Raw genomic sequence first — 13466 nt, 5'->3', positions numbered from 1 at the left:
GGGGAACATTTGTGCCAAGTAATATTAAAATACCTTCACGGATGGCAAAGTTATGGACCGAACACGAAACAGACCCAGTTCATGCCATGTTAACGTTTGACTGCCAAGTGTGACCTTGACCTTTGAGCTAGGGGTCTGAAAGTTGTGCATGACACATCGTCTTATTATGAGGTACATCTGTGCCAACTAATATTAAAATCCCTTCATGGATGGCAGTTATGGACCGGACAGGAAAAAAGCCCTGTTGACCTTTGACCTCAAATTATGACCTTGACCTTTAAGCTAGGGGGCCGGGTTTTGCGCATGACACGTCGTCTCATCATGGGGAACATTTGTGCCAAGTAATATTAAAATCCCTTCATGGATGACAGAGTTATGGACCGGACACGAAATTGCGGACGGACAGAAAGACAGACGGACGGAATGACGGTCGTGCACCTGGGGTTTAGCGTCTGGATTCATTCAGCTGTGTAGGAGTTATGGCCCCTGACTTAGTTAAAAATTGGTCATTTTAATATTGTGTCGCGCGTAGCTCAAATAATATTTGATCTAGAGTCACCAAAGTTTTACAAGTTTGTATAAAATCAAACTGTAAATGAAGTCTCTAAATGGCTGCAAAAGACAAAATAGCAAATTTTGGCACTTTAAAGGGCCATAACTCTGGAACCCATGATAGGATCTGGCCAAAGTTGTGTGCAAGTTTGATAAAAGTTGATTGCAAAACGTTGTCTCTATCGTGTTCACAAGCCAAAAATAGCAAATTTTGGCCCTTTAAGGCACTATAACTCTGGAACCCATGATGGGATCTGGCCAGTTTTTGAAAGGAACCGAGATATTATGCTCAAACAAGTTGTGTGCAAGTTTTATTAAAGTTGATCACAAAATGTGGTCTCTACCGTGTTCACAAGCCAAAAATAGCAAATTTTGGCCCTTTAAATGGCTATAACTCTGGAACCCATGATGGGATCTGGTCAGTTTTCGAAAGGAACCAAGATATTATGCCCAAACAAGTTGTGTGCAAGTTTGATCAAATACAAAAATCAAAATCAAATACAAAATGTGGTCTCTATCGTGTTCACAAGGAAATTGTGGACGGACGACGGATTGACGAAGGGCGATCACAAAAGCTCACACTGTCACTAACGTGACAGCTGAGCTAAAAACAACAGGGGTCATCTACTCTGTAAGTCCTATCACCCCACGAAGTCTGAAGGTTCTACTGGTCAAATGATTCTCAAGTTACCGACCAAAAATGGATTTCCATGTTCTGTCCGTTGTGACCTTGACCTTTTATAGAGTGACCCAAAAATCAATAGGGGTCATCTACTCTGCATGTCCAATCATCCTATGATGTTTCAACATTCTGGGTCAAGTTGGGTCAAGTTGTTCTCAAGTTATTGATCAGAAATGGTTTTCCATGTTCAGGCCCCTGTGAACTTGACCTTTAACAGAGTGACCCCAATATCAATATGGGGTCATCTACCCTGCATGTCCAATCATCCTATGAAGTTTCAGCATTCTGGGTCAAGTGGTTTTTAAGTTATTGATTGGAAAGTGTTTTATATGCTCAGCCCCTGTGACCTTGACCTTTGATAGAGTGACCCTAAAAACAATAGGGGTCATCTGCTCTGTAAGTCTGTAACCCTATGAAGTTTGAAGGTTCTAGGTCAAATGGTTCTCAAATTATTGACCAGAATTGAATTTCCATGTTCTGTCTGCTGTCACCTTGACCTTTGATAGAGTGACCCCAAAATCAATATGGATCATCTATTCTGCATGTTCAATCATCCTGAAGTTTCAACATTTTGGGTCAAGTGGTTCTCAAGTTATTGATCGGAAATGGTTTTCCATGTTCAGGCCCAACTGGCCTTCACCTTTAACGGAGTGACCCCAAAATCAATAGGGGTCATTTACTCTTTTTGATCAACCATCCTATGAAGTTTCAGTATTCTGGGTCAAGTGGTTCTCAAGTTATTGATCTGAAATAGTTTTCCATGGTCAGGCCCCTGTGACCTTGACCTTTGATGGAGTGACCCCAAAAACAATAAGAGTTGTCTACTCCAAAATCCCTGCCACCCTATGAAGTCTGAAGGTTCCTGCTCTATAAACCCTAAGAAGGCTGAAGGTTCTAGGTCAGACCGGGGAGGAAGGAAACATAAATATAGCAAATTGTTTCAATCAAGGGCACATAACTCTGGATATACTGATCCGATCTAGCCCATAAGCGAACTCATAGGTCTCAGGTGAGCTAAAAATTATTGTTGGGTGGGGGGGGGGGGGGGGATAAAGGGATACCTCAAAATCAATAGGGGTCATCTGTTGGTCATGTTCAACTGCCAAGTTTAGTGATCCTATGCCCAAGCGTTCTCAAGTTATGTTCCGGAAATGGTTTAACTGTTCCCAGTTACTGTGACCCTGACCTTTGACTCACTGACCTCAAAATGTATAGGGGTCATTTGCTGGTCATGACCAACCTCCCTATCAACTTTCATGATCATAGCCCCATGCATTGTTGAGTTATCATCCGGAAACCATTTAACTGTTCTGGGTCACAGTGACCTTGACCTTTGACCTACTGAACTCAAAATCAATAGGGTTTATCTGCTGGTCATGACCAACCTCCCTATCAACTTTCATGATGCTAGGCCCAAGTGTGCTTGAGTTATCATCCAGAAACCAATTGATCTACTGACCGACCGACATTACAATCGACCGACATCTGCAAAACAATATACACCTCCTTCTTCAAAGGGGGAAATAATAAGTGACAGTAGTGCTGTCAATAATCTGTGATCACTGTAATAAGTGAAAGGATAGAGGATTTCAATAAAGTGACAGTACTGCTGTCAATTACCTATTATCAATGCAGTACCTGAAAGGATAAAGGAATTCAATAATTTGTCAGTAGTGCTGTCAACACTATGATATTAGTAACATACGGAAAGATACAGGCTGTCACTTGTTTCCTGGTAAACCTTGTACACGGTGTATACCCATATCGGATCCCTCTCTGTGGAAATTGAGGAAACCGATCCCTCTCTGTTCGTGCACAGGACACTCTGTGCTAAAATATGAACTCCAAAGTCAGTCAGCTCGGAAAATCAAAATTTTCGTCCTAAACACATTTTTGTGCATAAAAACATATGGCCCACGGAATGACGTAGCTATATACCAATGCTTTTTTATCGTTACATTTGTTTTATCAGTTCACACAAGTCCAAACGAAGATGTAATGTAGACGGAGGGTACTGGCTTGGATGAACAGTGTGCGATGTTTATGAAACATAAATACGACTTTCTTAAATATAGCAAATATCTGGTACCTTAGATGTGAAGTAGTTGATCCCATCTAACTTGTAAACACGCTATATGTGAATATTTTCATCATGTTTCCTTAAAAACGCCCTACTTTCTATTTCGTTGATGCACAGGATCCCTCTCAGACGGTGCAATTTTGACTCCAGGATCCCTCTTGACTCTGCATCCGGCACAGGAACCCTCTTTGACAAAATTTTCTATCGGCACCGGCAACCTCAACTTCAGTGTGAGAATTTTGAGATGGTATTCTTATTGAAAACAACATCTGTTTCTAAGGGTATAGATCATGGTGTTTTTACTTCCCTTGATATGCTTTTTAATTGAAAATAAATCAGCAATTTCACATAACAATCAAGTGGAAATTTCCAGTTACTTATCTCAAAATTTGGAGTTATTAATTCGAAATTTCGAGTTACTATGTTGAGATTTCAAGTTACTAAGTCGAAATTTCGAGTTACTTATCTTGAAATTTCAAGTCATTCACTACAATTGTTTACTTTGATGTATAGGTCCTGACCAAGATTAGGTACCTGGTGTAGTCACTGTTTGTTTGCTTGTTTGGTTGTTTTGGGTTAAACGCCATTTTTCAACAGTATTTCAGTCATGTAACGGCGGGCAGTTAACCTAACCAGTGTTCCTGGATTCTGTACCAGTACAAACCTGTTCTCCGCAAGTAACTGCCAACTTCCCCACATGAATCAGAGGTGGAGGACTAATGATTTCAGACACAATGTTGTTTATCAAATAGTCACGGAGAACATACGCCCCGCCAGAGGATCGAACTCATGACCCGCGATCCGTAAACCGACACTACCTACTGAGCTAAACGAGCGAGCTAGGTGTAGTCATTGGGTAGCCCTACAGGGTCATATGGCAGCGTTTGCAAATAGAAAATATCTCTATTTAAACAACATTTCTTTATTTATTGATTTGTTGGGTGTAACGTCGCACTGACACAGGCGACTTCTCAGCTTTTATGTTTGAGGAGGACCTCAGGTGCCTAAACAATGCTTAATTCTGGAAGGTTTTCGGCCTAGTTTGAGCCCATATGTCAATGAAATATAGACATTAGAAATATATTGGGTACCTTGACAGACCTTGATTTTGAGGAGAGGTCATAGAAGGTGACCGGGAAGTATTCAAACTTAGAATATTTCACTATTTTGACCTTGTCTGGAAAGTTTTCGACCTAGTTCGAACCCCTAACACATGAATATATTATACATGTAAATGAGGGTATAAATCCTGGATACAGTTTGAAATCTGGAGTAGCTTTAGGTTGATGTATTGTAGTTTATGTTCAAGTCCCTACATGTTCGGTACAATATATTGATGATTCCACTTTGAAGAGTCAAAAGTCGTCCATTACATTTTTGGCCTTTGACTGACAGACGGACGTTCAAATTTTGCTGATAAAAAGGCAAGATAGTAACACAAAATTTCGAGTTACTGACAAAATTTCGAGTTAATGAAAAAAACGCACCTGGCACTAATGCTCTTCAGTAGATATCTTAGTGATACACAAATAACTTTTAAACGCGAATTTATATAATTTGATTTGATGCAAAGAAGGGGCATTCATGCATAGCTAGTCTGAAAAGGTTCTGCAACGCATCTGTACTTATCATAACAAACCCCCGTCTGCCCGGGCACACAAGTCTGTACTGAAAACATCGGTTCATACACTGATGCCTGACTTTCATATCGGATGGGTGGCGTAATTGAATGTGTGTCGTGGCATTAACTTTTTTTTATTTAGTTCAGTATTGTCAATCTTGTATTGTATGCGTATGTAATAAAAAAGTTATCATCGATCTTTGCATCGGTAAATATGCACTCGATCGTTCTTTAGCGGAAGAATATTGCGCTCCTAAAGTCGTACTATCTATTTCCGCTGCAAAACTTGTGCATAGGTAATAACCTATAATTATTGTTTTGCTTTTAAATACAGACACCATTTCATAACGCTAACACTGATGTTAAACCGAGAGGGGCACCTGTGCCGATAGAAAAATAATTGTGTCAGAGAGGGTTCCCGTGCCATGTAGAGAGTTAAGAGGGATCCTGTGAGGCAAAAGTGAGCCGACTGAGAGGGATCCCGTGCATTAACAAAATCGAAAGTAGAGCGTTTTTAAGGAAATATGATGAAAATATCCACATATTGAGTATTTACAAATAAGATAGGATAAACATCTTCACATCTAAGGTACTTATTAACTAAAGCTATCACTAAAGGTGATGAATGTACCCCCCGCATGCACTGACACAGTACATTGCAATTTGACGCACACAAGATTGCATAATTATGTGGACTGTATGTATATAGACTGTATGTATACAGTATAGTAACAAAAAACAAAGTCCCGTAACTATGCAGAATATTTATCTAAAAGAATGTAACATGCACCATGCACAACTAGGGTTGGTACTGATCACTTGTGTGAAGTTTCATTAAATTGTGTGCAAGGGTTTGGTAGATTAGGCACGCACAAGATTGCATATGCAGACTGTATGTAAATAGTATGTAAACAAGAAACAAAGTCCCATAACTCTGCAATTTTTGTTGCTGAAAGAACCTAACATGCCCCATGCACAACTACTGTTGTTACTGATCACTTATGTGAAGTTTCATTAAACTGTGTCAAGGGGATGAGGAGAGATGGTGCGCACAAGATTGTGTCTATGTATATAGTATAGTAACAAAAAAACAAAGTCCCATAACTCTGCAAATTTTTTTTCTGAAAGAACCTAACATGCCCCATGCACAACTACTGTTGGTACTGATCACTTGTGTGAAGTTTCATTAAATTGTGTCAAGGGGATGAAGAGAGATGGTGCGCACAAGATTGTGTCTATGTTTATAGTATAGTAACAAAAAAACAAGAGGACCATGATGGTCCTGAATCGCTCACCTATCCCCACATGACCCAGTGTTCAACTGAGTATGACATCGTTATTTCTATTATTTGACATAGTGACCTAGTTTTTGAGCACATGTGACCTAGATATCATCAAGATAAAAAATTCTGACCAATTTTTAATGCAGATCCATTGAAAAATATGGCCTCTAGAGAGGTCACAAGGTTTTTCTATTGTTTGACCTAATGACCTAGTGTTTGAAGGCACGTGACCCACTTTTAAACTTGACCTAGATATCATCAAGGAGAACATTCTCACCAATTTTCATGAAGATCTCGTGAAAAATATGGCCTCTAGAGAGGTCACAAGGTTTTTCTATTTTTCGACCTACTGACCTAGTTTTTGACCGCACATGACCCAGTTACGAACCTGACCTAGATATCATCAAGTTGAACATTCTCACCAATTTTCATGAAGATCCATTGAGAAATATGGCCTCTAGAAAGGTCACAAGGTTTTTTCTATTTTTAGACCTACTGACCTAGTTTTTGACCCCACGTGACCCAGTTTCGAATTTGACTTAGATATCATCAAGATGAACATTCTGACCAATATTCATGAAGATCTCATGAAAAATTTGGCCTCTAGAGAGGTCACAAGGATTTTCTATTTTTAGATCTACTGACCTAGTTTTTAACCCCACGTGACCCAGTTTCGAACTTGACCTAGATATCATCAAGGTAAACATACTGACCAATTTTCATGAAGATCCATTGAAAAATATCGCCTCTAGAGAGGTCACAAGGTTTTCCTATTTTTAGACCTACTGACCTAGTTTTTGACTGCACGTGACCCAGTTTCAAACTTGACCTAGATATCATCAAGGTGAACATTCTGACCAATTTTCATGAAGATCCATTGAGAAATATGGCCTCTAGAGAGGTCACAAGGTTTTTCTATTTTTAGATCTACTGACCTAGATTTTGACCCCACATGACCCAGTTTCAAACTTGACCTAGATAACATCAAGGTGAACATTCTGACCAATATTCATGACGATCTCATGAAAAATATGGCCTCTAGAGAGGTCACAAGGTTTTTCTATTTTTAGATCTACTGACCTAGTTTTTAACCCCATGTGACCCAGTTTCAAACTTGACCTAGATATCATCAAGATGAACATTCTGACCAATTTTCATGAAGATCCATTGAGAAATATGGCCTCTAGAGAGGTCACAAGGTTTTTCTATTTTTAGACCTAATGACCTAGTTTTTGACCCTACGTGACCCAGTTTCAAACTTGACCTAGATATCATCAAGATAAACATTCTGACCAATATTCATGAAGATCTCATGAAAAATATGGCCTCTAGAGAGGTCACAAGGTTTTTCTATTTTTAGATCTACTGACCTAGTTTTTAACCCCACGTGACCCAGTTTCGAACTTGACCTAGATATCATCAAGATGAACATTCTGACCAATTTTCATGAAGATCCATTGAGAAATATGGCCTCTAGAGAGGTCAAAAGGTTTTTTTATTATTTGACCTACTGACCTAGTTTTTGACGGAACATGACCCAGTTTCAAACTTGACCTAGATATCATCAAGATGAACATTCTGACCAACTTTCATGAAGATCCATTGAAAAGTATGGCCTCTAGAGAGGTCACAAGGTTTTTCTATTTTTAGACCTACTGACCTAGTTTTGGTCCGCATGTGACCCAGTTTCGAACTTGACCTAGATATCATCAAGGTGAACATTCTGACCAACTTTCATAAAGATCCCATGAAAAATGTGACCTCTAGAGTGGTCACAAGCAAAAGTTTACGGACGCACGGACGCACGGACGGACGGACGGACGACGGACGCTGCGCGATCACAAAAGCTCACCTTGTCACAAAGTGACATGTGAGCTAACAAAGTCCCATAACTCTGCAAATTTTTTTTCTAAAAGAACCTAACATGCCCCATGCACAACTGCTGTTGGTACTGATCACTTGTGTGAAGTTTCATTAAATTCTGTCAAGGGGATAAGGAGAGATGGTGCGCACAAGATTGTGTCTACGGACAGATGGACAGACGGATGGACAGACAGACGGACAGACAGACAGACAGACAACCTGAAACCAGTATACCCCCCCCCCTTACAACTTTGTTGTCGGGGGGTACAATAAGATATCTACTATATTCAAGGAAAGTTGTATATAAGTTTCATAAACATCGCACAATTTTCATCCAAGTCAGTACGTCCGGCTACAATCCATCTTCGTCTGGACTTGAGTTAACTGATAAAACAAATCTAAAAATAAACAAGAGCTGTCGGATGACAGCGCGCTCGACTATTCGAAGAATTGATTGAAGAATGGGGTCAAAATATTACCACAGATATTCAGACAAAGAAAAAAAAATTAGACAAACAATGTTCCTGTATTTGTGGATTTCGATAAGTCTTGCACTAAATGGCAATGTGTGCACTAATTTCAAAGTCCAAAAAGGGCCATAATTCAGCCAAAATAGTTGTCAAAGTTATGTACTCTTGCCTACAAATTGAAATCATGATGATAAACAAGTGTTCAAAGTTTAAAAGCAATATGTCAAATAGTTTTGACAAAACGTGAACTTATATGAAAACAGAACAAATTTCCAAGTCCAAAAAGGGCCATAATTCAGCCAAAATAGATGACAGAGTTATGAACTCATTCCTACAGATAGAGACTATTATACTGAACATGTGATAAAAGTTTCAAAGCCATATGTCAAACACTTTACACAAAATATTAACTGGTACGAAAGACTTAACCCAGATTTCTAAGTCAAAAGGGGCCATTATTCAGCCAAAATCCTTGATGGAGTTATGTACTCTTGCCTATAACTGGACATGGTGATGGTAAACAGGTGTTGAAAGTTTCAAAGCTTTATCTCAAAAGACTTTGTCAAAATATGAACTGGTACGGAAAACATAACCCAGATTTTTAAGTCAAAAGGGGCCATAATTCAGCCAAAATCCTTGATGGAGTTATGTGCTCTTGCCTATAAATGGTCATGGTGATGGTAAACAAGTGTTGAAAGTTTCAAAGCTTTATCTCAAAAGACTTTGTCAAAATGTGGACTGGTACAAAAAAATTAACCAAGGTGTGACGCCAACGCCGACGCCGTGGTGAGTAGAACAGCTCTGCTTATTCTTCGAATAGTCCAGCTAAAAAGCAATGGTATATAACGCCATTCCGTGGGCCATATCTTTTTATGCACAAACATTTATTTAGGATGAAAAATTTGATTTTCCGGCTGACTGACATTGGAGTTCAGGATTGAGGCTTGTTTATCACATAAATCTTGTTTAGCACAGAGTAGGCTGTGCCGAACAGAGAGGGATCGTTTTGCATTTTTCAGAGGATCCACTGTGTTTACTAGGTGCAGATTGAGGCTTGTTTATCACAAATCTTAGTTGTGATCATAGTAGGTGGAAGAAGAGAGGATTTCACGTGTTTAGGACTGATTACACCAAACAGGAAGTGATAAATCTTAGTTGTGATCATAGAAGGTTGAAGAAGAGAGGATTTCATGTTTTTAGGACTGATTACACCAAACAGGAAGTGATAAATCTTAGTTGTGATCATAGTAGGTGGAAGAAGAGAGGATTTCATGTGTTTAGGACTGATTACACTGAACAGGAAGTGACAAATCTTAGTTGTGATCACAGTAGGGTGAAGAAGAGAGGATTTTATGTGTTTAGGACTGATTACACTTAACAGGAAGTGATCAGTCTTAGTTGTGATCATAGTAGGGGGAAGAAGAAAATTTCATGTTTAGGACTGATTAACAGAACAGAAAGTGACTACTCAGTGTTACATGCGAAGTAGTTCAAAATGCAGCTCCAAGCTGTTGATGAAATCTGGTATAATGAGTCACATGAGGACGTGGCAGTTATATTTTTGGTTTAGTTTATTTTCATTGTGAATTTCCAGGTTTTAGTTGTATTGATAGAGAAAATGTCTGCATATGCGTAATTGATAAACGGCTATTTTCATGGGAGCATTTTCAGAGGGTGATGTTTTTCAGAACAGATTATTTTTCTTAGAAATAACATAACATGGCGATATTTTTTTTATTTTTGGTAAGAAGTCATGATATACTAAATGACCATAACTTTTATATCACTGAAATGCTCTAAAGTACTGAAGATGAGGTCACAAGATTTGATTGTCTATATTAGATATGAAATAAAGAAGGAACTGAATTGGTATAATGCATCCTTTACCAGTAAACACTTACCTGTGATCATTGTAGTGGGTGGAAGGATAGAGGCTTTAATAGGTTTTCCTGTGCTATCAACATTGAAACGACTCTTTCGAGAACCCATATGAAATACTGAAATAGAATCAAACAAGATGTCTGCTTTTCAGGAGGAAACAATAAATATGGAAATTCAAAGACAACCAGGTTTTCAAAGCTTGCATCATGTCCTCATGTTCTGTTTATAAAAGAAATGTCATGTGTTATTATACATAATCAATTGCATTAAATAATGCTTTTCAGAAGTTCAAATACAACAAGTAGAGGCCATTTGACATTCCTGACTCAACTCATTAAATATTAAGTGTGTTTTTTATTTTCAGTGATGGTAACCTTGACCTTGATGCTAGTTTCCCCATATCATATCCCAAACTTAGTTTTCATGGCAGCTAAATTCAAATAAGCTTCTTTGAATGTGGAAAATAAGTGGTCATTTATCAATAAATGTTGGGCTCTATCCTCCCAATAAGCCAACCCTTACCACTTTCCTTGTTATAGTGATAAATTAAGGTTGTAAAGGAAGTTTGTCTGGTTTAAGCCACTATAAAATTCTAGTGATGTAACGGACAATAAGTAAGGTCCATACTATCCACTGAAAGACTACCTATGATCATATTTTAGATTTTACTACTGGATTAGTTCAGACAAATGTATGACATTCTGAGATACTTTGCCCTTATTCATAATTTTTTTAGTACAAAATAGCATTTTTTCAACTAAATGTTATCAAGGTAGGCCACTTAATAGCACATGTATGTTACATTATATATACAAGTTATTTATTAGTCCCCTACTGCTTGAAAACCAGAATGCGCTTTTCCATCTGTCATTCCGTCCACAATTTCGTGTCCGGTCCATAACTCTGTCATCCATGAAGGGATTTTTATATTACTTAGCACAAATGTTCCCCATCATGAGACGATGTGCCATGCACAAAACCTGGACCCCTTGCTCAAAGGTCAAGGTCACAGTTGAAGGTCAAAGGTCAACAGGGCTTTTTTCCTGTCCAGTCCACAACTCTGCCATCCATAAAGGGATTTTAATATTACTTGGCACAAATGTACCTCATAATCAGACGATGTGTCATGCACAACTTTCAGACCCCTAGCTCAAAGGTCAAGGTCACACTTGGCAGTCAAATGTTATCATGGCATGAACAGGGTCTGTTTTGTGTCCGGCCCATAACTCTGTCATTCATTAAGTGATTTTAATATCACTTGGCAAAAATGTTCATCATGATGTGACAACATGTTATGCGCAAATCCCAGACCCCTGGCTCAAAGGTCAAGGTCACAATTGGGGGTCAAAGGTCAACAGGGCTTTTTCCTGTCAGGTACATAACTCTGCCATCCATGAAGGGATTTTTATATTACTTGGCACAAATGTTCCCCATGATGAGACAACGTGTCATGCACAAAACCCGGACCCCTAGCTTAAAGGTCAAGGTCACAATTGGAGGTCAAAGGTCAATAGGATTTTTTTCCTGTCTAATCCAGAACATTACAATCTTTAAAGTGATTTTAATATTACTTGGCATAAATATTCACCACCATGAGATGGATTGTCATGCGCAAGAACCAGGTCCCTAGGTCTAAGGTGAAGGTCACACTTACAGGCCAAAGGTTAGATACAAGAATGACTTTGTCTGGAGCATTTCTTCTTCATGCATAGAGGGATTTTGATGTAACTTGGCACAAATGTCCACCACCATGAGATAGATTGTCCATGTGTAAGAACCAGGTCCCTAGGTCTAAGGTCAAGGTCACACTTAGAGGTCAATGGTCAAATTCAAGAATGACTTTGTTCAGAGCATTTCTTCTTCATGCATGGAGGGATTTTGACGTAACTTGGCATAAATGTTCAACACCATGAGGCAGCCTTGTTTTTAGAATTACCTCCCTTTTTAGGCTGGCGATATTCGCCAGACAATTATAACCTTATATCGAGTTTCCACAAAGTTAATCAGGTGCTGAGACTGACAACACAAAATACAATTTCATGCGCATTTCAAATAGTCCGCCATGTTTATCAGTTTTGCCATAGAGTTGTATAAAGATTGTTAAACTTACCTGTTTCAATAGATCTATTTGTTCAAACATGTTAAAATAATGTTTTATTTTTCTAAAGCTAAATACTTGAAAGATAACATAAGCAAATATTACGTAATTATGGTAAATTAATTCGCCTCTATGAATGAAATGTCCGTATGAATGGAACTTTTTCGTAACTCAACACAACTGACCGCTTCGTTATAGATTATGACCCCGGTCTATAAATGCTAATCAAACAAACGCTGGTTCCGAGAAACAATTGTCAGTATGAGTTTTACCTGACAAGAAATATAAAATATCAATTAAAAGGAACTTATAGTGATATGAGTTATGTCAGGTCTTATATTGAGGGCTTTAAGAATCTATTCTTTCAGATCATTTGCTTTAGGCACTACGGGACGAAATCGCGGCGTGGAATTGCCACAGTAACGTGAGAAGAAACAAATGACCCCATTCTACGTGTACATGCTATATTTTGCTACAGTAATAATTTTTACATTTACAATAGAAACTATAACATTACTTAATTTAACAGCGGGTTTTTAAGGCTATTTTTTTATACTAAATTCGTTTTAAACATTCTGACAAATACTGAAAGATATAATGTAAAAATTACCTTATCACCAATTTGCTTAAAGGATGGGGGTGTAGATGTAAGTGAGTTTTGTTTAAATACACGTTTTCAGCTGTTTTCATGTTATATTAAGATCGTGGACCCGTATTGGTAATGTTTAACAATTGCTTTAACTTGATACAGTCCTGAAGGTAACATATTTTTGCACTGTGATTCATCTTTAAACGAATTTTACCGTTTCGTTGTTGCTTGGGGTTTTTTTTGGGTTTTTTTTCATTATTAATATTACTATTATTATTTGTTAATTTTGTATAAATTATGTTGTTGTTTTTTTCCTCCAGCTGAAACAGGGACAAATTTAGTGTGGG

At 38.3% G+C, this 13466-nt stretch overlaps 1 protein-coding gene across 2 annotated transcripts in view; it reads right to left on the bottom strand.

The window, feature by feature from the left end:
• Positions 1 to 13466, bottom strand: part of LOC123532336 (uncharacterized) — a 316884-nt gene that overhangs the window by 216521 nt on the left and 86897 nt on the right. For both annotated transcript variants that reach the window (XM_053517493.1, XM_045313748.2), the window contains exon 6: positions 10453 to 10548. In XM_053517493.1, coding sequence (XP_053373468.1) covers positions 10453 to 10548 — 96 coding nt within the window. The remainder of the gene's footprint in view (positions 1 to 10452; positions 10549 to 13466) is intronic.

The sequence above is a fragment of the Mercenaria mercenaria genome, chromosome 11 (genome assembly GCF_021730395.1).
Source record: "Mercenaria mercenaria strain notata chromosome 11, MADL_Memer_1, whole genome shotgun sequence".
In the NCBI taxonomy this organism is placed as follows: domain Eukaryota; kingdom Metazoa; phylum Mollusca; class Bivalvia; order Venerida; family Veneridae; genus Mercenaria; species Mercenaria mercenaria.
Note: the sequence above shows the minus strand (reverse complement) of the source record. Positions and strands in the feature narration are given on the sequence as shown.